The sequence below is a fragment of the Schistocerca serialis genome, chromosome 1, assembly GCF_023864345.2.
Source record: "Schistocerca serialis cubense isolate TAMUIC-IGC-003099 chromosome 1, iqSchSeri2.2, whole genome shotgun sequence".
Lineage (NCBI taxonomy): Eukaryota > Metazoa > Arthropoda > Insecta > Orthoptera > Acrididae > Schistocerca > Schistocerca serialis.
In genome coordinates this window covers 547,174,065-547,199,664 of record NC_064638.1, presented here as the reverse complement: position 1 = coordinate 547,199,664, position 25,600 = coordinate 547,174,065, and the positions used below count along the sequence as shown (strand labels likewise).

The window sequence follows — 25,600 nt, the reverse complement described above, 5'->3', positions numbered from 1 at the left end:
ATCCTGTCTCGGGCATGGATATGTGTGATGTCCTTAGGTTAGTTAGGTTTAAGTAGTTCTAAGTTCTAAGGAACTGATGACCTGAGATGTTAAGTCCCATAGTGCTCAGAGCCATCTGAACCATTTTTTCGCTGCAGGCTTGGGCCACGGGAAGTGAGGAGAGGATGTTGTTGGGTGGACAGTATCTTCTATCTGTAACACAACTACAAACATGTACTGATAGGGTTTCTTACTAACAAACAAAGAGATATTCAACTTAAGATAGTCTAGGTGTTGTGGTACAATATCTTCGATAATAGCCCACATTAGCCTCACTGCTGGGGAAGTACAAGTACGCTATGCACACTACTCTGGTAGCTGGGTACTGACTAACTCTGAGATAGAGGCTGAGCTAACTGTGGACTGCAACTGGACTGCAACTGATGACTCAACTCGTTGACTCACTGGATGACTGACTGGGTTAGATTGGCCCTCCAGTCCGCTGTGGCAATCTAAATACTGGCAGCCGAGAGGGCGTTGGTAGCGCATTTCTTGCGAGTCTGTCTTTGGCCTCTATCAACCTTCTCGCAATCTCTTCGATGCCCGCTGTGCTGGCGACAGCGTATGCCAGCACATACCTCCCCCACTAACCCCCCCCCTCAAAATGCCGCACCACTGTCATGTAGTGAGGATGCGAACGACAATGGGGAGAGAGGCAGAACGCTGGATGTAGAGATGAGCCGGGAGATTCAACTGTGGAGGACGGCATGTTCTCGACTGTACTCCGCCATCTGGCTTGCGAGGCAACAAGAACATCCTCCGGAAAACTGCTGCCAGGGCACATGGACAGGCCTGAGGGCATGTCTTGGGGCGATGACGGCAATGGCAACGGCGATGGTGGGTTCAGATCCATGGGGGCGGCTAGCGGGAACGGAGGGAGTTAGGGCGCATCATCCATCTGTTCCTCCTGGGGCGCCACCAAAGCACCCCAGCAGGCGGCTGCGAAAGCTGCATGGTGATGTGAAGCCGCGAATCTGGGGGAAGAAAAGTAGCCCAATCAAGAGGCAAATGACATATGCGAAGTTAGTTGTGGTGGCGGTGCTGCAAATGATCGGGACCTGCAATTAAATGCATATAAGAGCCAATGTGTTCATGGACCACGCCTCTTTCTCAGCACTCACGGTTCTCATAAACCCCGAAAAGAAGATCGCGAGGCTGAAAGCTATAGCTATACTTGCTGACCATTCGCGGCGCTGGATCCTGCAGTGGGTGTAGCAAGTGTAGCATCATCCATGGCAGCGGCTATGCAGAAGTTCCTCCGGTGATGGTCCGTCTCGTGGGTGGGAGCGATAGGAGGTGAGAAAGAGTTGCAGCGCCTGTCCCCGTGTATGAGAGGTGCGAAGCTTGGCCATCTGTGGTTTGAAAATGCGTACGAAGCGTTCTGCTTCTCCGTTGGACTGCGGGTGAAATGGAGCACTTGTTAGATTATGAATGCCGTTGCATTCACGAAACTGTTCAAAATCACGTTAAGTGAACTGTGGTCCAATGCCAGACACAAGTGCTTCTGGCAAACCTTCGACGCAAAATATGGATAACAACGCTTGAATGGTGCTACGAGATGTACTAGAAGCCATAGACACTGCAAATGGAAACTTGATAAAAGAGTCTTCCACTATGAGCCAACTAGTGTTCCAGAATGGTCCTGCAAAGTCTATGTGCATTTGTTGCGATGATGAATGAGTCTTAGGCCAAGCTGAGATAGTGTGTGGTGTAGTGGATTGGTTCTCCGCACATGTGTCACACTGTGACGTCACCTGTTCAATGTGGGCATCCATTCCCCGCCAAGTACAATGCTGTCGCGCTAAGTGTTTAGTGCGCACAGTTCCCCACTGTCCTTGGTGGAGCAATCGCAATACATTCATTTCCAACACTTTGGGAATAAGCACAAGCGGTTGCCCAGTGTCATTTTCATCTAGAATCACATCTTGTTGATCTGAAAGATTATGCCAACGTGCAAAATACTGCCGTACAACTGAGTTCTATTCAGTGAACGGGGCCAAGACGAGCGATTGTAATGCAATAAAACCTTGAGGTCTCGGTCTACTTCCGTGGCCTGTGCTATTTTTCTGTAGTTCAGGGGAAAAGATTCCAGCAATTCAGAGTCCTGCGCATCGATTTGGCAACGAGATGCGGCAGATGCATGAAAATCAGAGTCTGGGCCAATCGGAAGGCGAGATAGGGCATCTGCATTGCCATGCTTTACCGTTGGTCTGTACACAGGTTCATAATGATACTGCGAAAGCAACAAAGCCCAACAGGAGCAATTATTGAGCAGTGTGTGCAGGAACCGACTCTGACGGATGAAACAAGGACTGCAAAGGCTCGTGATCTGTAACCAAACAGAACTTGCGATGATACAAATAGTGATGGAATTTTGCCACACCATACACAATAGCGAGAGCCTCTTTTTCAGTTTGTGAATAGTTGTAATGAGTTTGAGTTAACAACTTTGTGGCAAAAGCAATAGGTCTATCTAGCGCACCAATTATTTCTGAAAGCACAGTGCCAATTCCGTAGAAAGAAGCGTCGACTTGCAAAACTATAGGCTTGACAGGATCAAAATTCTTTAAACATCTGTCACTGAGTAAGGCATTTTTGAGTTTCTGAAATGCGTCTTCACAATCTTTAGTCCATACAAAAGGTACATTCTTGCGAGCCAAGCGATGCAATGGAACCCCGATTGTGCAGCATTCGGTATGAACTGAATGTAGTATGTCATTTTGCTTAATACTGACTGTTTATCACATCACGTAAGTACTGTAGTTTAGTTTGAAGAAACTGACACTTCTCGAGACGACACTTGGGTCCTGCTCCTGGCAACACCCGAAAAAAGAGTATGGAAATTGGCAATGTGTTCCTCTGGTGTACTACCTGAGACGGCAATATCGTCAAGGTAGTTTGAAAAGTAGCGCTTTTGCCGCCAGTTGTTCCATGTGGCTTTGAAAAATGGCAGGTGCAGAAGCCGAACAGTCAAAATGTTCAAATGTGTGTGAAATCTTATGGGACCTAACTGTTAAGGTCATCAGTCCCTAAGCTTACACACTACTTAACCTAAATTATCCTAAGGACAAACACACGCACCCATGCCAAAGGGAGGACTCCGCCGGGATCAGCAGCACAGTCCATGACTGCAGCGCCTAAGATCGCTCGGCTAATCCCGCGCGGCTAACAGTCCTAAGTGTGTATTTACAATGAACATTTTCTGTGATTCTTCATTCAGTGGAGTTTGCAAGGAGGCATTACGCAAATCAAGTAACATCGTGCACCAAGTCCATCCACGAGTTCCTCAGGACGAGGTAACGGGTAACTATCAACTACTGTCTGTGGGTTGACTGTAGACTTGAAGTCAACATAAATTCGAATACGACCAGAAGGCTTAGGAAACAAACCTAGTGGACTTTCCCATTGACTAGCTTGAATGGGAGCAATAACACCATTATCTTGCAATTCTTTCAGTTCACTGGCTACTTTGTCTCTTAAAGCAATTGGAACAGGGCGCGCTCGAAAAAACTTAGGCTGTGCATTTATAACACCAGCTTGTTATACGTTGTACGCGACTCTTCCCTAACACCGAACATTACGTCCTGTCACGGGAAAAGCCACGTATAGCACTAGCCTGCCGTGGCACAAGCTAATGTTACCCTCTGAGAGGATCTGGGAAATTTTAACTGCATGTTTGCCTAATGAATGAAGATATCGGACTGTAATTTTGAATATAGTGCAATTAATAGAAAACCAAAAAGCCTTGTACTTTGGGGTTAATTAAAATAGTAAAATTCATATACGAATGAAAAATTGAACGGTCGCCAGCCCAATTAGTCACTTTACTTTACAAATAAATGCTTAATAAAATTGAATATTAGTTGTGTAGTGACTTTCATTAAGATTCACTTTGAATAGCACACAGGATACAAAGAGACACACGGCAATCTAAGCTGTGGGTAGCAGTAGTTACCAATAATGCACAAACCAGTAATCATAGAAACCAAAATTGTACACAACTCATAATAATAACAGCTACAATCACGATCATTACGTAACTCAGTACTGAGATGTTACTACAGGAAGCACCGAACTAAAGTTGGACATGGAGGGGCTTCTAATTAACTGACATGTAACAACCAGTAAAAAAAAATAAAGAACTACAATCAAATAATATCACAATTACACTGTTTATAGTCCCATTTAAAGAAATATATCAGATTTCCTTAGTAGGAATAATATTCCAATTACCTTTCTAATATGAGAAGAATATGGTGAGGACCCATAAAATGATATTGTGTCACTAGTCATGCTCTATGATTACTTCAGTAGCAAAATTTAATCCAAATAAAGTTAATTCTTGGTTTCAAAAAATGGTTCAAATGGGTGTGGGCACTATGGGACTTAACATCTGAGGTCATCAGTCCCCTAGAACTTAGAACTACTTAAACCTAACTAACCTAAGGACATCACACACATCAATGCCCGAGGCAGGATTCGAATCTGCGACCGTAGCGGTCAAGCGGTTCCAGACTGGAGCGCCTAGAACCGCTCGGCCAATCCGGCCGGCTCTTGTCTTCGCTTGGAACAGATTATGTTCTTACGTTTCAAGGCAAACTGTTCAACACTGTGCTCAATTAACTTCAAGTAAATCGTTCATGACAGTATTTAAGGCTAAATCATGTTTCAAATAAGTTTAACTTACGTGCCTTTTTCATCACCTATGAAGCAGGTATTTTAGACAGTAACATTTACATAGTCTGGCACTGAATTTTTGCAAAACGATACTTTGCAATAAATTGATAGTACTTTAGCAAAATACTAACTAACTTCAACTTTTGCTAATCGTTACAAATTTGACAAACATGAATAAATCACTAGTTCATTTGAAACATGATACTCGGTTTTATAAACACTTAGGAGAGGACCCCGCATAGGTTCATGATCAGGATGGAAGAAATGAGTTTAAACACAGGTTTATAACACTTGCATTATTATTAAAATCACTCACACAAATTAACTGGTCCATGCTCTGATACGTATCTGTATGCATGAAGTTGGTGGAGCAGTGGCCAAGTTGTGGTAGCATCCGACATGGCGGATAACTGTACTCACTCTATAAAATTTCTTCTTGGCGATGGATTTTTAACGTGTTAGAGCCATTCCTTATTGCCGAGAGTAACATGCAAAAGCCAAATCCACATCCGAGGCAAAATTCCTTGCAAAGCGGCTTCCAATTGCCTCCCTAACCACTAACTACGTACTGTTCCCACCAAGTAGCCGCCCAGTTCGACCGCCAAAACCACCTTTTACATCGCGCCAAGCCACTTCCGTTGCGGAGGGACTTCCCTACGTCTTTTACATATTACAAACACAAACGCCCAAAGCATGAACCAGCTTCCAATATACAAAGTTTTTTTCTTCTGAATATACACATATTATAAAATTTTATTATTTTACACATCATTTAGCTTTTTCCATATATACATCATACTTTAAATTTCCTGTCACAAGCCAATGACCTTAACTAACAAAGAACACACATTCCAAAATCATAGATACACAGTCACCTAATATAAACCTGCCACTAATCGATGTAAGTGTTACACAGTGTCTTCCAATGTAACATGTGCTACAAAATTATTTGCTTTTCCCATTTCTTCTTAAAATAGTTCATGAAATTCTTTAAGCATTGTCTTTTGGATCACAAGCTGATATGGAAAGTAGATTGTCTTGGATGAATCTAAACCGAAAATGTCCTCGCTGTCTCTGGATTTCAACGCAGTAAATTTCAGTGTTGTAGTGTGAGATCTGTAAGTGGCAGGCAAATTACACTGTCCAAGCACTGGAATTTCCTGTCCGTTCTAAGCAGTGAGGTTCTTGCTAGATTTAGAAAGGTGTAGTGACCTGACTGTTCTTACGTTGGACGACTAAGCAAAGTTACTAAGGCACCTGTGTCTAAAAGAAATTTCTCACGACGGTCAGCAATTCGTAATAAGACAAATGGTTTGTTAGAACGGCGTAGCAAAGAACTAGTGCGAGAATGAGGCACAACCTTAATCTTACTTTTCTCTGAATCTGTTGTAGGTTTAGAAAACACAACGTTCACTGCATGTGCCCGAGCATGTTTTTTTCCTGAGAGCGGGCAAAATTGGCGTTTTTGTGCCATTGGAAACAAATAGCTTGGACGTGCCCTTGTTTTCCACACGTGTAACACGTTGCGTTACGTGATGGCCACTCCTGTCTTTTATGGGAAGCAAAATATCCAGGGCAAGACTTCACTAGGTTCACACGCCTGTTACCTGTCTACGTCGCTGTCCGCGTGACTGTGTAAGCGCTCGCTATTGTGGCTGCTTGGGCCGATTGCGAGCAAGGGATGATTCCACCCAACAAATTGGGGACTGGTCAAACTTATCGGCCGCTATGGTTCCCAGATCATACCGCTCTAAGATTTACAATATTCGAGGAAGTGATGGATCAGAGTACTTCAGGATCTGTTCCCATATTCTACTATTGGGGTCATTGAATGTTATTGCATACCTAATCATTAAGTCACTGTAAAAAGTGCCACAACTACACTTAAATTTACACTTCCTAGTCATGCACTTTAATTCTGTGTACCACTGGTGGTATGTCTGTTCCGGCTTCTTCTGGAAGCAAGAAAACTGATATCTGGCTGCAGCTACTTGAACTCGCTGATCATAGTACTGAGTTAATGCAGCGATTACTTGGTCATAATTGAGTTCATCTGGGAGGGAGTGGGAGAGGGGTAGGGGGGGGGGATGCAGTTGGGTATAGTTTTTGTATTAACCTGAACACTGGGGACCTGCAGTTGAAAGAAAGTATTATAGCTTTATGGTACTTCAACTCGACGACATTCACAATGCGCTTGGATCTGTGTCAGGTATTCGAGTCATTCCTCTTCGGTGTCGTTAAATTAATGGAATGGTGGTATGCACTTGTTGTGCTTGTCGGTCGGTGAGTTGTTGTTGTGCGGCCGATGCGGCTTGTGCAGCCAGAAGTTGTTGTACCGTCGTCAGAAAAGCAACAATTTGCTGGTTCTGAAGCTGAAAAGCTTTTGTTAGTGCCATGACAAAATTGTGATAAGGTCTGCTGAGATCATCGGTCCCTAGGCTTGCACACCACATGATCTAGTTTAAACTAAATTACGCCAAGGACAACACACACACCCATGTCCGAGGGAGGACACGAACCTCCGACGGGGGGAGCCGCACGGACCGTGACACGGCGCCTTAGACTGCGCGGCTACCCCACGCGGCAGTGCCATGAGTCCATGACACTGGCCGTCTTCGGTTGAGGCGCAGGGGCAGGGGGTAGAGGCGGCGGGGTAGCCATGGTTTACAAAAATACGTTATAGGAAACAAAGCCTATGAAAAGCGAAATTTGATTAGTTCTGAGACTCCTCTCCTAGAATACATGCAAGAACACAACACATTACCAATGAAAAATGAGCACCCCTGCAAGCTAAATCACAAGAGAAGGAAGCAAAATCTGCACTGAATTATAGTCGTCGCTAGTTTTTGTGTCGTCTCGTTGTCACTGTAGGCTTGTACCATGAGAAGCAAGGACAGGATGTTGTTTGGCAGCGGGGATCCTCTTCCTATAACACAGCTGCATGCATGTATTAATAGGGTTCTTTATTAACATAAACAAAGAGATACTTAAGGTAATCCAAGTGTTATGGCACAAGCTCTTCCATAATAGATCACGTTAGCCTCACTACTGGTGAAATACAAGTACGCTATGCACGTCGCTAAGTACTGACTATGAGCTAGAGGCTGAGCTAACTGCGACTACGACTCCCAGTGGGATGCGATTGATGAATCGACTCATTGACTCACTGGATGACTGACAAGGTCAGACTGGTTCCCGAGTCCGTGGTGGCGATCTAAATACTGACAGCTGAGAGGGCGCTGGTGGCACGTTTCTTGCAAGTCTGTCTTTGGCCTCTATCGATCTTCTTACATCCTCTTTGCCACCCGATGTGCTGGCGACAGCTTATGCCAGCACATATACCAGTCATTATGGTGAGAATTTATGTAGTAACTCAACATCTAACCATTAATATTATGCACAAGCTCTATTATACCGCTTGTTGCCGCTGCAGCAGATATGTTCTTAGTTCTCAAACCTGTAGAAAATGACATACTCGTTTCAATGACATAGTTGTTACATCAAGTCCGACATGAAATTCATCCCTTGGTTCATGATTACTGTTTCGTATGCATCACATTTGAGCAGACTGTTACTGACCATTGTTTGTGCTGCCTTAGTTTCATGGTGATTCATTTCCATTTACTGTGAGGAGTGGTCAATAGCCATAAAAATAAATGCTTTCCTGCTACAGTCCATTTAAATGATGCCAAGACATCCATTCCTTTTATTTCAAAATGTTTAGTTGCTTCTGGTAACCTTTCCAATGGCGCTTGCTTGTAGTTCTTATCTGCTCGTTGTGCACTGTGTACATAATTTTTATCTAATGGCCCACATCTTCCTTCTTTGTCTTCCACTAGTACCACTCCAAAACCAGTTGGTTCATTCCCCTACCAACTTCATGCCAAGACAGCATGTGATTTTGTGTTTTCTTTAACACCTCTTCCTTGCGCTTGCTGTTGCTACCACACACAGCCACAAAACAACTGACTTACGTAACAGCCCATCATACATGCTGAACCGTGGCTGGATCGTGTACAGCTTGCAGTTAGCAGTTTGCACTGTCTCTGCCCCCTCCCCCTCCTCCCTCCCCCCTTGATCTGGGCCTGAATACAGTGAATGCGTACGATTACCTAACATAAAATCATGACTTCTGTGTGGAAGAAGACTAGCAATGAAACCACAACATGATTGTGAACAGTGATAAGATGGAATAGCGAGTTTAATGTGGATGAGTTCCAATTATGGAATAGAGATTTAAGTTAAATCACAAGCACAAGAGTGAAAAACTATATTGGTAACGCAGGCATGGATCAAGAGGGGGGCAAACTGGGTCATCTGCTCCAGGAGACAATTTCAGGGGGCGCCGAATTCACATTCCTGAAGAAGAAAACCTTATTTCACAAAGCGCCTAGCATCCAGCACACATTGGTCTATCGATTGTTCGTCCTGTTGGTTTGTGATCATCTGGACAAATCATAAGTTGATTTTTAATGCACGCATAGCATACATAAAGCCTCTGCCAGGAGAAACGCTGTCGCATATGGAAGTAAAAAAGATTCCTGCAGACAAAAGCGGACGAGGTGAACCAAATGAACCGGAAGGGGTGAATGACAGTCACAGTTTATGTGTTTGATTGGGAGTGAGAATGATAAGCGTTGTTATAATTATTAGTAAAATGCGTAGATTCAGACTACCAGAGTGGAAACAAACGACTAACAGGAATAATGGGTATGTGTATCTAAAAAAATTAAATTTTGACAAAATTTTTAACATATCGCTACGTTACTGTACAGTCCTGGTTAGCAGCCACTTAATTCAACCTTTGCAATAGCACGTAAAACGCATTTTACGAATACATAATAACTCCTTATTGAATAATAAACGCAGGACAACTAATGCGGTGATTATGGCAGGGTTAATGAAGTTAACCTGAGAATAAGTTTTGTCAGTGACGTGTGATGGAAGAATGCTGTGTGTAGAGGCATAGCACTGCACTTTGGCACACTTAAGACCAGACATGTCTTACATTTCCTTGAACATATATGTTTTATATATCAAACTCTTCAGACAGATGTGCGCTACAAAATATTTTTGAGAACTCGATTTTCTTGAGTTCTTGACGTGCGGTTCCAGACTAGCGCCTAGAGTCGCTCGGCCACCTCGGCCGGCTATTACAATAGTATCCTCACAAAGCCTGCTCACAATATTCTTCTTGTCTTCAATGAATCATTCTGTCTCTACAGCTCCTGAGGCAGATGGTACATAATTGCCATTTTGAGTCACCTTTGATGCTTATCCTCATTCAGATTGTTTCAGATTTGGAATCTGCAATACTTTCATCAGATATGAGGGTCGATCAAGAAGTAATGCAACACACTTCCTCCGTGGACAATTTCGGTTGAAAAACTGCGTAATTTTCTGTGGGACGTCCTGGAATACTCCTGCTTCAGCGGCTGTGGTTCCATGACGTTCCGGTATGAGCGGCGCTATACATAACCTTCAAAATGCAGTCTGTAACGGAGATGCGTTCCGAGCAGAGCGCTGTCATTGAGTGGAAAACCAGGTCGTCGCAGATACTCAGACCTGGCAATGAGCAAACAAACAATGTGAATCATGGGGCGAGGCGTCTGTCATAATTGCAACAATGTCGTACAAGACGTACCGCCGAGCTGTACACAGCTGTGACTCTCGGAACGTTGGAATTTGCGAACACACCCATTCGAGATGATCTATGGATCACAACAAATACCTCGCTGCTCAAGTGGACGTCTGTGTTGGTAGCACTGACACACTAATGCACCAAGTGGATTTCTCAAATGTGTGTGTGCACGCTGGGTTCCTCACTGCCTAACAGAAGATCATGAAGAACAACAATGGACCAACTGTGCTGAACTGCTTGCGTGTTACGAGGCTGATCGTGAAAATCTGTTGTCGGACATCGTCACAGGCGACGAAACGTGAGTACATCACTTCGAAACGGAAACAAAAAGGCAATCCATGGAGTGGCGTCACATTACCTCCGCTCCTAATAAAAAGTTCAAAGCTGCACCCTAAACTGATGAAGTCACAGCGACTGCCTTTTGGAGCTCTGAGTTGATTATTCTGTTTGATGGTCTCCATCATGGTGCAGTGATCAACTCCGCAGTGTACTGTGCTACCCTCAGGAAACTGAAAATTGACTTCAACGTGTTCTTCGCCACAAAAATGCACAGGTATGTGTCCTTCTGCATGAGAATGCGAGACTCACAATAGACTTCGCACCGACAGAAGCCCAAAAAACTTCACTGCACTGTTCTTCATCATCCATCCCATAGTACGTGATACGCCCACTAAACCCTCTGGGCAGAACAAAATGTTCAAATGTGTGTGAAATCTTATGGGAATTAACTGCTAAGGTCATCAGTCCCTAAGCTTACACACTACTTAACCTGAATTATCCTAAGGACAAACACACACACCCATGCCCGAGGGAGGACTCGAACTTCCGCCGGGACCAGCCGAAGGCAGAATAGGTAATTCAGATTGTGCAAAGGGCCAAATAAGGTTGGGGTCAGTTTCACCTTCTGATTGTTATTTAATAACACTTTTACAACCAAAGCGGCATATAGCCGAACCTTTACCAAATTCGACTCTTTCATGGCTGAAGGCCTCCAAACAAGAAATCTTAACAAATCAACAAGATAAAATCCAATTAAGATAGCTATAAAATAATTAAAAAAACAAACATCACAGCAAAGTAGATAAAATAAACATATGCAAGGTGCAATACAAATGGCTGAAGGCCACAATTAAGTTTCAAAATTTTAGAATATATTACCATAGACCTTTAAATGCAGAAGGCAACAATGTAAAAAAAAAAAAAAAAAAAAAAAAAAAAAAAAAAAAAAAAAAAGGATCTTAAAAATCAACAAGATAAAAGACGCAATCAAAGAGGCAAGTAAAATAAAAACAAATCATATCACAGCTAATTGGAAAGCCTCAAGGCACATGCGAACTTGACGTCCTGGGTCGTGGGTCGGTGAACCACGAAGTTCGTAGCGATCGGACAGCTCCTCACATGGTCCGACACTGCGCAAGGACCGGCAGCCGACCCAGCCGACCGAGGCGCACATAGATATCCTCCCTGGTCCGCACCAACCGACCGACTCCTCTCAGAATGCCGACAACAGCTCAAACAGTCATCAGTGGAAATAACATCAACTACACACACAACCTGACAAACACGTGCACGAAGGCCTGAACGATACGCAACAGTAACTAAACCACACACAAAGACAATCGGGAGTCGATGCACATACACATACACATACACACACACACACACACACACACACACACACACACACACACACACACACAGCCAACTCATGAACGATCGGCGAGCCAAAACGCGTCGTCCGGTAGGACGACCGACCGACGATTCACAAGACTGCGGCCCGGCTCAAGTGATGTGTGGTGGCAATGGTCGGGCGAGCCATGTCGACGCAAACCTCACTGCTCCAACCCGACTGCACTAGTGCCGCATTGCAACTCCCCGACTGGCAGGTCCGCACTGCGCTCCAGACACATTCCCACTGACTGACAGACCCGAAGTCGCTATCCGAACTGGCTTATGACAGACAATGACCGGGAAGTAATAGCAGTCGAGCAAAGATACTACGAGAGGGAATATATCGATACGCGCTGCTAACGCCGCTCAATGTCAAGCAAAGCAGCAACGCAGTAACAGTAGGCTAGTAATTTGAATTAACGTAGAAACATGGAAGTACGTTAAAAACAGGGTGTAAAATACATGATGGCAGGAACACGAGCCACGCACGGCTCAGTACGGATCTCACAGCTTCAAACTTCCATCTGCTTGGCCAAACTAAGAATGCACTTCGCCGGGAACAGTGTTTGGATGAAGGGGAAGTTAACTCATTCAGCAAGAAGTTGGCTTCGACGTCGACCAGTAGAATGGTATCATGCGGGCATACAGGCCGTACCAGTAACGTGACTTAATGCGGTCGCATTGAAGGGAGATTATGTTGAAAAATAGGATTTTGTATCCAAAAAAGTGCGGAAAAATATGATATATAGGAATCCTCAATGAATGAATGTCCTTTCAGAAAAAAGTGTTCCACTACTTCCTGAACACTTCTCGTAGTATGGCGTTTCTTGCAGCAATAAATATTTCGTAGCTTTTCATTTTCGGTTTTAGCCAGCTTTCCGTTCCTAACTAGTATTTCGTCGCCAATACTACCATTAACAAGCGAGGCCATATTGGAACCTGACGCCGGCCGGAGTGGCCGAGCGGTTCTAAGCGCTACAGTCTGGAACCGCGCGACCGCTACGGTCGCAGGTTCGAATCCTGCCTCGGGCATGGATGTGTGTGCTGTCCTTAGGTTAGTTAGGTTTAAGTAGTTGTAAGTTCTAGGGGACTGATGACCTCAGAAGTTAAGTCCCATAGTGCTCAGAGCCATTTGAACCACTTGGAACCTGACCACGGATGCTCCTGCTGTTTATTGACATCCCATTAACATTTTCTCTTTCTGATCTGCACGGTTTAACATTATCTTTTAACAAAAAATGGCTAATCCTTCACGAAACCACTGTGGCTTTGTCTATGTAGTTACCTGACGCTATTCCCGTTTATGCTCATCCATTCAGTACCAGATTTGACGAGAGAAGTCCGTTAGTTAACTTCTTGGCAACATCACACATGTCTCATCAAACGATGTATCTATGTTACTGATGCGAACCATGTACTTCAGCATTATTTATTTGCCGACTTTGGGTGAGATGGTGACATACTGTTTCTAACCAACCGAATTCTTTTTGATTAAATACCAGTTCTCTACCAAATGTGTCACGGATTGAGAGTATGAGGCACTTCAAAGTAATTCGCCATCGAAAGCGAACATCCGGAGTTAACATTCGTGTTCTTCGAAGCAGACTGGTCTTTCCATTTTTTATTTTAATTTTTTTACTTTCTATTTTATTTATTTACTTATTTAATTACTTATTTATTTTTGAGTCGTCATTCTTCTGACTGGTTTGTTGCGGCTCCCCACGAATTTGTTTCCTGTGGCAAACTTTTCATTCAGAGTCGCTGTTGCAAACTACGTCCTCTATTACTTGCTGGGTGTACTTCGCGGCTGGTCCCGGCGGAGGTTCGAGTCCTCCTTCGGGCATGGGTGTGTATGTTTGTCCTTAGGATAATTTAGGCTAAGTAGTGTGTAAGCTTAGGGACTGATGACCTTAGCAGTTAAGTCCCATAAGATTTCACACACATTTCAACTTTTTTTTTTTGGGGTGTACATCTATCTCTGTCTTCCGCTACAGTCCTTACCTCCTACAGCTACCACGCAAGTTATTTCCTGATGCCCCCAACGTCCTGTCATTCCTTTCCCATCTTCTTGTCATTGTTTTTCATTACATTCGTTTCCTTGCCGATTCTATGGAGAAGCTCCTCATTTCTTACCTCCTCAATCCACCTAATTCTCAACATTCGTCTACACCGTCACGTCTCAAATGCTTCAACTCTCTCCTGTTCCGTTTTCCCAAATTCCATGATTCACCACCACACAATGCTGTGCTCCAAATGTACATTCTCAAATTTTTTCTGAAATTAAAGCTTACATTGATACGAGTAGACTTCTCTTGCCCAGGAATGTCTTCTTTGCCTGTGTTACTCTGTTTTTTCTGTTCTACTTGCTGCATCCACTGTAGGTTAATTTTCTTTAAAAGTAGCAGACATCCTTAACTTCGTGTAATTCGTAATCCCCAGTTCTGATGGTATGTTTCTCGCAATTCTCATTTGCGATACTGCTCATTTCTTTCGTCTCTCTTCGATTTATTATCAGTACTCTGTGCTCATTGGACTGTTCATTCCATTCAGCATTTCCTGTAATGCTTCTTCATTTTCAGTGAGGATAGCAATGGCATAAGCGAATCTTCTCATTCATATCACTTCACTTTGAATTTTAATCCCACTTTTGAACCTTTTTTTTATTTCCGTCATTGTTTCTTTGATTATAGACTGGACAGAGTGACGAAAGACTACATCCCTGTCTTACATCCTTTTTAATCCGAGCACTATGTTCTTGGTCTTCCACTCTGATTGTTCCCTTTTCGTTCTTGTACAAACTATATATTACCCGTCTTGCCCTATAGTTTACCACTGCTTTTCACAGAATTTCGAACATTTTGCACCATTTTGCGTTTGAGCCGTGCCAGCTCGCATCGATCAATCAATGGCTAGATGGCGGCAGCGGGTCATGATCTTTGGTAGTTCTCCACGCAAGGAAATTTGACCGGCACTAAGGATGACAGAATTTGTGTGCCTATTTGGAAGGAGCACTTGCGGGGCGCGAGGCCGGTTTATCTCCGCTGTCTGGAGCCGATAGTTAACAGTTTTTGCGGGGCACAGATCTTATCCCGCGAAGGCGGTGTTTTGGGTTGGCTGTGATGGCAACGGGACTTTGGAAACTTGACTGTGCTGAACATGTGGGGATTTTGAGTGCCACGTCGCTACCGATTCTGCAAATTTTTTGGAGAGACTCCTTCTGTGGCTTCTGCGCCTTGTTTGTTGAAGTCGTAACGCTTCAACTAGTTTCTCCTTCCCCGCAAGATCTGCTGTGTTTGCTGTTTATGAGTGAAGTTTACCTTAATGGAAGCAACTCTGTTTCATTACAGACGTCATTAGCAACTGTTTGTGAAACATGTCGAAGTTATGTGGTCTGTGTTACAGAGCTAGTGGAGTTACGTTAGTCAGAACTGCCTGTTTAAATTTATCATCTTTCGAGTGGACCATATTGAGAGCTGAACAGCATGTTGTTGTTCCTTTTAAATACAGTGAAGTCTAACTTAATCAGGTGCCTTTTCACTATAATTATTTTAGTTAAGCTTTTGCAAGACATTTAGTGGGGTTATCTAATTTAATCAGAGTTCCTTTCCACTCTAATCATTTCAGTTAAGTATTTGTAAGACATTTTGGTGGTCTTGTTAGTTGATCTGCCCTGAGTTTTTCGATTGTAAATTCTGCTGAAACAGAATGTATTTTTCCTCTGCAGTTGTTACAGGCAGCCTAGTAAACCAAGTTTGACATCTGAGATTCGGTTGCGTAGCTATTTGAAATAGTGGAGTTTAGTAAGAGCTGTTCTATTCGTCACTTATGCCTAGTGTATTACCGCAAAACATGTTAGAAGTAAGAGAATTTTAATTTTCTTCAGTTTCAATAGAGTGTTGATGACTGTTCCTGCTGCATAATTCGTACAAGTTACTGTTTGTCAGTTAATTTTGGGGTACGTAAACCCTATTGGTTTTTTTCATTTCTGTATTTACAGTGCTACCCAGTTGTTAAGTGCTTTGTTGCTTTCACCATTTTCGCTGATTTGGTACATGCTTCCTTTTTATTTATTTATATTGGGCTCTTAAATTGTAATATAATTAAATATGTGCCGCCCTTTGTAAATCAGTGCACTATTACTAGTTTTCTAAGGTTAGTTCTTACTCTGTTGCAGTTCACGTTGTACGAGACCTCCTCCATCCACCAGCACATCCGTGGGTGGCGAGTTCACACCGCGCACCTAGTTCGGCGGGTTATCTCGCCTGTTGCAAGACTGAATTGCATATATATAGCTTCTCCTGGTTCTGAACATATATCACCAATAGACGTGACGCTTTGCTTGTGTACTGTTGTTATCAAATTGGCTCCAACCATTTAAGGTTTATTTAGGAGCCAAATGAAAAATTTTGCAAATGTTAAGGTTTTAATTATTAATATGCAGCTTGACTGACTTCAGATACCTGTTAATGGTTGACAGACTGCTTAATTTCTTAATTGTTTAAAAGATTTTTTACTGATATCAGCTGTTAACGTTATTTCCTCGTTAATATCCTACAAGCTGTTTAATTTCGTATTTGTTTTTAAAAGCTATTTTACTGACTCATAGGTTTGTTGACTTTTATTTAAGTAAAATATTATACGTGTTTTCACCTGTGACCGCTGCTTTCTTGCCTTCTAGCCCAGCCTTACTTCTCAACAGCGTATTAAGCTGCTTTAGGGTACCTATAAGCAGTTCAGCATTGTCGAACGCTTTTTCCAGGTCGACAGATCCTATAAACGTGTGTTAGTATTTCTTCAGTCTCGCTTCCATTATCAACTGCTACGACACAACTGCCTTTCTAGTGCCTTTACCTTTCCTAAACACAAATTTCTTGTTATGTAAACAGTCCTCAAGTTATGTTCCATTCTTGTGAATATTATTCTTGTCAGCAACATAGATGCATGAACTGTTAAGCTGATACTGCAATAATTCTCACCCTTGTCGACTCTTGCTGTCACTGGGACTGTGCGGATCATATTATTCCGACAGTGGATGGTATATCGTCCGTTTCATACATTCTACACTCTAACGTGGACAGTCGTTACGTTGCCACTTCCCTCAATGATTTCAAAAATTCCGATGAAATTTTACTTATTCCTACTGCCTTATTTGATCCTAAGCCATCCAAACCTCTTTTAAATTATGTCCTAATGTTAAATCTGGTATTTCTTCCCCGTCGACTCCTTTTTCTGTTTTCACCACGTCATCAGACATGTTCTCCCCCTGGTATGAGCTTTCAATGTACTCTTTCCTCCTATCCGCTCTCTCGTCTGCCTTCACTCTTAATGTTACCGCTCTTGCTTCTACTTTCACTAAAAGTTCTTTTGACTCTTCTGTCTGTTGTCAGTTCTCCCGAGAAACATTCTTTTTCGATTTCTTCGCATTTATCAAGCAGCGTTTTCGCTTTACATTCTCTCCACTTCCTAAGTATTTCGTTCCTAAGTGCCTCGTATTTCTGTACATCTGAATATTTCTGAACATTTTTGTATTCTTTCTTGCGTCGACAAACTGAATTATTTCTTCTGTTAACCATAGGTTCTTCGGACTTACCTTCTTAGTACCTATGTTTCTCTTTGCAGCATCTGTGACCGTGTTTTTTAGAGATGCCAAACCTCCTCAACTGAACTACCTACTGAGCTATTCATTACTGTAGTATCTCTAGCGCCAGAAAACTTGAAGCGTATCTCTTCATTCCTTAGGACACCATATCCCACTTCTTATCGCATTTTCTTGTACAGTCTCTTTTAAATTAGCCTACTCTTAATCATTAGCAAATTGTGATCTGAATTTATGTATGCTCTTAGGTATGCCTTACAATCCAGTATGTAACACCGGAATATTTGCCTGACCGTGATGTAATCTAACCGGTATCTTTCCGTATCAACTTTTCCACATATACCTCCTCCACTTGCGATTCTTGAATAGATTGTTCGTTGTCCAACAATATCTCGGTTTACAAGCCGCATCAGTTCGAATAAAACACTCGAGCTTTCAATACTTGTGTCCGCCATCATCATCAGGCCTTAGAATCGCTGACTTCCGCGGCCGGCACAGTGTTTTGCTTCCAATGGCAGTGTCTGGAACTTTCCAAAGGGTGGAGGAGTGGAGCAAGGGTGAAAGGCAAGTTGGGCAGCCCCTAGCAGCCTCGTCCCGTCGCAGACCGGATGACTTCAAGTGACGCGAGGGGCCGGCGCCACGATTGAAACGGCCGTCGTCGCATCTACAAATGTCAAGCCTGCGTCTTCGCTTTCCCTCAATTCCCAAACCCCGCCCCAATCCCTCAATAAGTGTGTAAACCCGGCCTTTGTTGAAGTTGTTGTTGGATATTCTAATTTTGGCCGCTTCTTTTGTAAGATAATCCCAGTCTAACGATGTTTGAGCCAAAACACTCGTCTTTTCAAAGACTGCTGCTCCAGTCGCAGGTTCAAATCCTGCCTTGGGCATCAATGTGTGTGATGTTCTTAGGTTAGTTAGGTTTAAATAGTTCTAAGTCTAGGGGACTGATGACCTCAGATGTTAAGTCCCATAGTCGTTAATGTGAACCATTTGAATATGTTAGGCGAAATATAAAAAACGTTATCGTCTGGTGGTAGCATCCTACTGTCGTATCGAAATATAAATTATGTCGTCAGTCTATAAAAAGTGTGCAAGGGAGTGTACATATTCATGTCATAACTGTAATCGGCGTTAATGCTGTTATCGCCGACAATAACGATATTACATTTCACCTAACATGATGCTGTGATTACTTTTATTATCATGATGGTCAGACGACCGAAGCTGGTTGTATAAATAATTTTGTCAGAATCTCAAAGCGAAAACATGACATTTTTCAAATATATAAGACTCGTGGGGCACCATCTCTTGTAAAATGTTCACAGTAACTCCTTCTCCGCTCTGCCTTCCTATTCATAACGAATCCTACTACCATTATAGCATTTGCTGCTGCTCCCATTACCCTTCTCCATGACTATTAGATCTTGATTTATGTTTACTTGGTGAATGTTCATCAGAGTCCAGGAGGCGACAGTCAGAATAAAGGTGGCAGTGCTTTAATCCGATAGCGTGGCGCCGGTGTCCTGTCGCATATTTTTGTTGGTGACTTGATATCAGGTCATCTAATCAGAAATCCTTGTCTTCTTTCCATTTCACTTCACTAACCCCCATTAAATCTATATTGAGCATTAGCGCTTTAAGATTTTATAACTTCCCCACCACGCTCAAGCTTCTAGCACTCCACGACCCGATTCGTAGAACATTAATGGTTCGTTGGTTAGTCAATCGTTTTCCTCATGGTAGTCCCCTCCAGGATACCCGCATGAAGGACTACTAATCAGGATTTCTTAGCCAATGGACAGATCATAATGACACTTTTTCTATTACAGGTCACATGTCCTGTAGATACACATTATGTTTCTTCAGTAGCATGGTTTCCATTGTCTTCTGCAAGCTCATTCCACTGATCATTGCTGATTCTTCCGCCTTTAACAGCAGTTTCCCAGGCAGAGGGCAAGAGTGTGCGCAGAACCTCTGTCCACTTCTCTATCCTCTTTGAAATGGTCGTTGGCAGAATGATGGGGATTTATTATGCTGGAAGTCTTCAGTAGCCATTTGTGAAGACTTTTATTCAAAATGCAAAAAGTGGTGAGGTTAGAATCCGGGGCCCAATACCTTATGGTTACTTCTTAAACCCGCTACCCCCTTTTTTTCTATTAATTTTTATAGCTGATTTGTTAATGCCTCAATGACTGAGTCTTATCATGAATCAGCTATTCTCTTCGCTTCCTCACTGCCTACAATTCAGGACTGCCTATCTTCAGTGTGATCCTGTGTTGAACATTAAATTGAACTTGGCGCTTCGTAGCTAGAAAGAGGCGAACGAAAACACAGCGTAATTAACAAAGAGCTTACGGTTCTTCGGTGTGCATTCGAGGCCACTGTGAGTGGTTTGCAGATACCACCAGTAACCAAGCCCCACTTTCTCACTTCGCCAAAGACATTGTAGATGGTCATTCCCTTGAACCATGCGAGTGCATGATATTTTTTGGGAGGAAATTAATAAACAACCAGACAGAGAAGGATCCGAGGTCAATCACGTCAGCTCTCACGCGGAGGTAACAATTTAAGATTTTTTGTGTCAGTCGCCAAACGCTGGACGACGACACGTACATGTAGCAATGTTCATCAGAGTCCAGGAGGCGACAGTCAGAATAAAGGTGGCAGTGCTTTAATCCGATAGCGTGGCGCCGGTGTCCTGTCGCATATTTTTGTTGGTGGGCAGAGAGCGGTGGTGTGTCGTTTTCCACATCTGTGGCCAATGGGCAGTTGGTTTCTAGCACTTTACGTAGAACCACCGTTACAAGGGTAGGGTAAAAATCGGAGGGTGTGTAGCGATGATGTCCGAGATTACATAGCTATATTCGAGAATAAAATTCGATACCTGGGGGATCTATGTTACAACATGCACCTCCGACACCATTAGGATGTGAGAGGTTGGCATCAGAACCTCCAATAGAGAATGAGGCAGGCGCGTTAACTGACCGGTTGTTTCCTTTACTCATACAGAAGCAGCTTCCTCTGCATGGATGTTAAGAATTCCCAGCCCTCCATCTTGCAGGGAGAGGGTGAGAGTGTTCAAAAATGGTTCAAATGGCTCTAAGTACTATGGGACTTAACATCTGAGGTCTTCAGTCCCCTTGTCTTAGAACTGCTTAAACCTAACTAACCTAAGGACGTCACACACATTCATGCCCGAGGCAGGATTCGAACCTGCGACCGTAGCAGCAGCACGGTTCCGGACTGAAGCGCCTAGAACCGCTCGGCCACAGCGGACGGCGGTGAGAGTGTCATAATTTAAAGACGTGTCCTGTGGATAGGAAATAACCGAAGTCTGCCTGAAGTCAGCCACCTGTCACCACCAGTAGGGGAAGACCTGTGTCATGTGGCTGAGCTTTGACACCATGTAGAGCTTCAGGCATTCTACAGGTTACAGCTGGTTCAAGTTCTGGAGCAGCTTCTAGTGCTCCGTAACACGTCAGATCTGTAGTAACTGTCGATAGTTTGCTGCCGCCATTCCATGCACATTCTTCGTAACCATGACAGCCGAATATATGAGTTCAGTAACTGGCAGGAAGGAGGCGAAAGCGCCTGGCCCAAGACCAGGCCTGATATCCAGCAGTGCTGACATGTTGCTACTCAGAATACTGCCCATGGCCCGTCTGTATCGCCCACTCCAGTTTACTACGTTGTAGACTGGTCGCCAACGAAGGCCAGTATTGGCAAAAAACCGATCCTGGCACACTTTTCATCTCAAATTAATATGATAATTAATTAAATTGATCAATTAAAGCACCCACCCCCGCCCCTTCCACTTAATTTATGGAACTGTTAAGTGGTTTATGACAACCTGGGACTGATTTTTGAAACCATGGGGGTTGATTTATGCCCCTCAGGGGATAAGTCATCCCTCTGAGAAACCCTAGCCCTCCCCTCTTCCTCACCCACTCCTCTGGGAAAAGGGACACTTCTTTGTCACCCCTCCCCAGTCCAGTTCTGAGTCACTTTCCCCCTCCTGGAGAACCCTCATCCCTTCCCCCCCCCCCCTCACTTTCCCCTCCCCACCTCAATCAGGAAATTTGCGGGAAAAAGACTCAGTTTGTGCTGAGCTACTGGGCTGGGAGAATCTCATTACATGAAATGGGCAGTAAATTCGAGAAATATATTACTTGTTTATTTAAACATTAATCACATTAATTAATTAAATTGATGAGAAATTCTGGACCACATTTCTTTTTATTTGGGCAGGAAAAACAGCCCACTTTTATAACTTCACAATTGTAAGATCAAAAATGGCGGGAAATAGTCTATTTTCACCAGCATATCAGATTAATTGTTTAACAGTTTACAGGAAACACGGTAGGGAAAATCGCTCTGGAAGGTGTAAGTTAAATAGATCGCTTAAAACACTCACCGCCACCTTATGATGATTCTTCTTCTTCATAGTAAAACATATTTTCAGCATCACACAAAACATTTTGTAAATCAGGTAATTAAATTTCAGCCACAAATGGAACACAGCTCTAAACTTATCCGAGGGCTTGTATGCACCGAAGTTGGTGAACACAAGCACCATCCTCCACCACAATGTTTCTACTAAACGTATCTGCTGGTAAAAAAGAAAAACTGCACCTGCGATCGCAAATCTCGCTCTGCTGACTGCAGGAATGTCAGGAGCCGCGCCATCCACGTCAGCAGTTAAACGCCATCTCCAGGTATCCACACAATGGTCATAACAGATGTTCAGAGGCCGGACAGACTGTCACCGGGACAACCCAGCCGTCAACCGATCAAATTACATTGGAGAATAACTGTTCAGCACAGACACTCGTCACACTGAATTTCTCAAATTTCCACGTAAAACTTGGAGAATACACGCAACACGCTTCCACTTGCGTCGCCACTCATTCAGCCTACTGATTAGTTCGCTATTCAGCTATCAAGAGTGCGCCGTGAGCGCCGCATCCAGGACTTGTCCTTACGACTGCGGCCAAGAGCCACTAGCTGGATTTTATTTATTTATTTATTTATTTGTACCCGTTGGCTGTATCGGGCTAATCTGCGGCTTCCAATCAGCCAAGCCCCCGTAACGACCCCTCCACTGATTGCGACACACTGCGAGATAAGGAGGCACAGCTTGGTTGTATAGCACTAACTGCAGTTCCACCCCCGACAGAGTCTCCCCAGTCCTCGAATTTCTCATGTGATATGTAGATTCCTCTCTTTTATTCGAGTTATTTTCAAATACACGTTTTCACATCACTAAAGTGTAGTTATTTGTTGTGAACATCCTGTACGTCAGTATGGCATAGGCTATATTTGATTTAAGTGTTGTGTCTCATCTGGTAAAATCATGTGTTTTACTCAGCTTTATATCTGTTATGTCCTGCGCCACAAGACTATAATATTAAACTCATTTTGGTCCTTGCTGGAAGGCTAACAGCATGCTCTGCCTCTGTCACAGGATGCCTCCTTACTTTCGAACTCTCTCAAAGTATCCAGACGCCTCGTTAGCTATGGAGTCTCATAACGCGTGTTTAGCAACACAGAGGAGTTGTAAATACTACGTATCACTTTATAAATTCAGTAATACAGCTCATTTCATGACTGAGGCCATTTCTCCCTTTGTAGATGGAAGATTTAAATTTCGTTAAAAGATCTCGTTGGATCAAAAACACTCCTGATTACCTCTCCAGCTCACAAATCATATTCTCAGTACACTTGCCCTCACTTCCACTTGCCCAGAGGCACAGCATTGATATCAAATTGATTAATTAACTAAATTGATCTTGAGAGTCTGCTTACATGCTGAGTAACTTTTTTCTGTAGACGAATTACGCTCGCCAGGTAACCTTCATAGACGCTTCTGTGACGCCTCTGGGGGCTTCCCACAGGCTACGTAGTCACTTCTTCCAATACCAAAATGGGTGGTAACCATCTTCAAATAGCTGAAGATATCCCCGCCACAACATCTGCCGCCAAGAGTTCGAAGGTTACTTTGAAAATGAGTATGGTCCTAAACCCCAGTTTACCTCAATATTGCCAACGTTTCCATCTGTCTGGTAGAAGTAGACTTTTTGTTTCATCTCTCAGAGAACTTGTCACTGCGCGACATCGAGTGAATTTTGCCTGGCGAATTTAAATGATTATTCTTTTGTACTGATTCACCATGATTTTGTCGCAATACAGCGAGACGTTAGCGTCAGCCAGGGGAAGTGAAGAAGTCGAGTGTGCTCGCGCTGCAAGGCTAAACACGCAGCACATCTATTCTGCTTGGCTGCTAAAGAAGGACTGGCCTCTACACTATGGGGTTCTTACATGAACAGGCTCTGTACCAAGAAAGAATTTCACCTTCCCACGTCTCTCACGTCGTGAAGGAACCAAATGCAACACGTCACTGCATAAGTTGTTATTACAGTCCACCACAAGACACAAATGGCCACTTGATTCCTTAGCTAAGAAAAAGACGGGATAGAATCTCTGTACTTACGTATGTTTCGCTAACAGAAGCGACTGACATAGCGATGAATTTTCTGTATTGGGATCCCTCTTTTCGTCATACAGTAACGTTTTCTGTAATGTGGGATATCGACGTTGCATCAACATTCCAGAGAATTGGTCTTTATGGGTCCCATAGAAAAAGTTCTGTAGGGTGATGAAGTAGTTCGGCAACATCCTACATAGCTATAAATGGACTACTAATTTCATTCTTATTCTGACTTCAGTGAAAAGCAACTTGCTATCTCTATTTTTCTCAACTGGTGATCTGACAGGATCTCATTCGCGAAACATTTTTATTGCTTGGCACTCCAAGTAGTTTGCCTGATTTAGTACCAGATCCTAAGACAAACGCACCTATCTAACGTCTGTTGTAAAGGACAGTTCAAAATACGCTTCATAAAACAAAATATTAAATGTGGCACGAACAACAGACAATAGTCACGATGTATCTGTCATTCGAGCAGCTCCTCAACCACTCTTACTCTCTACCTCAATGTAAGCGAGCTCATAAATTTGACTCCCATGGCCTAATACAGTTACACCATATTATTGACAGATCAACTATATTACTTTCAGGGTTATTTATGACACTTTCCTGGGCTCGAATGTATACACTTTCACTTTCTAAAAATCTTCTACTTGACATAAAGTGCTCATTACATGTAAAAATAACAGCTACATCTCAGGCTGTATCTGCGTCCACATCCATACTCTTCAATCCACCGTACGGTGCATGGCGGAGGGTACCTAGTACCACAACTAGTCATTTCCTGTCCTGTTCCACCAGTAAGTAAAGCAAGGGAAAAATGACTGTCTATATGCGTCCATGCGGGCCTTAATTTTGTTACTCCAACCTGATAGTAGTAGTAAATGTTGTCTGAAAGCTTCTGGTAGCGACGCCGCGTCAGTTGATTGTTGTCTCCATTGCAGAACTGTGTCCTGGCGTCCTCCAGCAGTCTCACCGACTGCCGCATCGTGCTGCCCTGTGCCACGAAGAGCGCCACCTGTGAGCAGAAAAGACTTCTGTAGCAACGGCACGTCCCCATACCTCCCCCCTACCTCTCCCCACAATTCATTCTTGCAAATTGGTCAATCGGAGAGCTCGATTTCTAACACAAATATTTAGACCTATGTCTTCAATTATTCGTTGTCTGTCCTCCCCTACAGTTTTTGTCCTCTACAGTTCCCTCTGCTACCATGGAACTTATTCCCTGATGTCTTAACACATGTCCTGTCATCCAGTCCCTTCTACTTGTCACTGTTTTCCGTATATTCATTTCTTCACCGAGTCTACGTGGAAAGTCTGCATCCCTTACGAATCCACCTAATTTTCAATATCGTACTGTATCACTACATCTGAAACGCCACGATTCTCTCCTTTTCTGGTTTCCCCACGGTCCATGATTCACTACCATATAACGCTGTGCTCCAAACGCACATTCTCAGACGTCTCTTCCTCCGATTAACACCGATAT

The 25,600-nt window shown here is 43.3% G+C and overlaps 1 protein-coding gene across 1 annotated transcript in view; it reads right to left on the bottom strand.

Annotated features, from left to right (window-relative positions):
- LOC126412900 (uncharacterized) overlaps positions 1–25,600 on the bottom strand; it is a 79,941-nt gene that overhangs the window by 4,827 nt on the left and 49,514 nt on the right. The window contains exon 3 of the mRNA XM_050082823.1: positions 24,980–25,129. Coding sequence (XP_049938780.1) covers positions 24,980–25,129 — 150 coding nt within the window. The remainder of the gene's footprint in view (positions 1–24,979; positions 25,130–25,600) is intronic.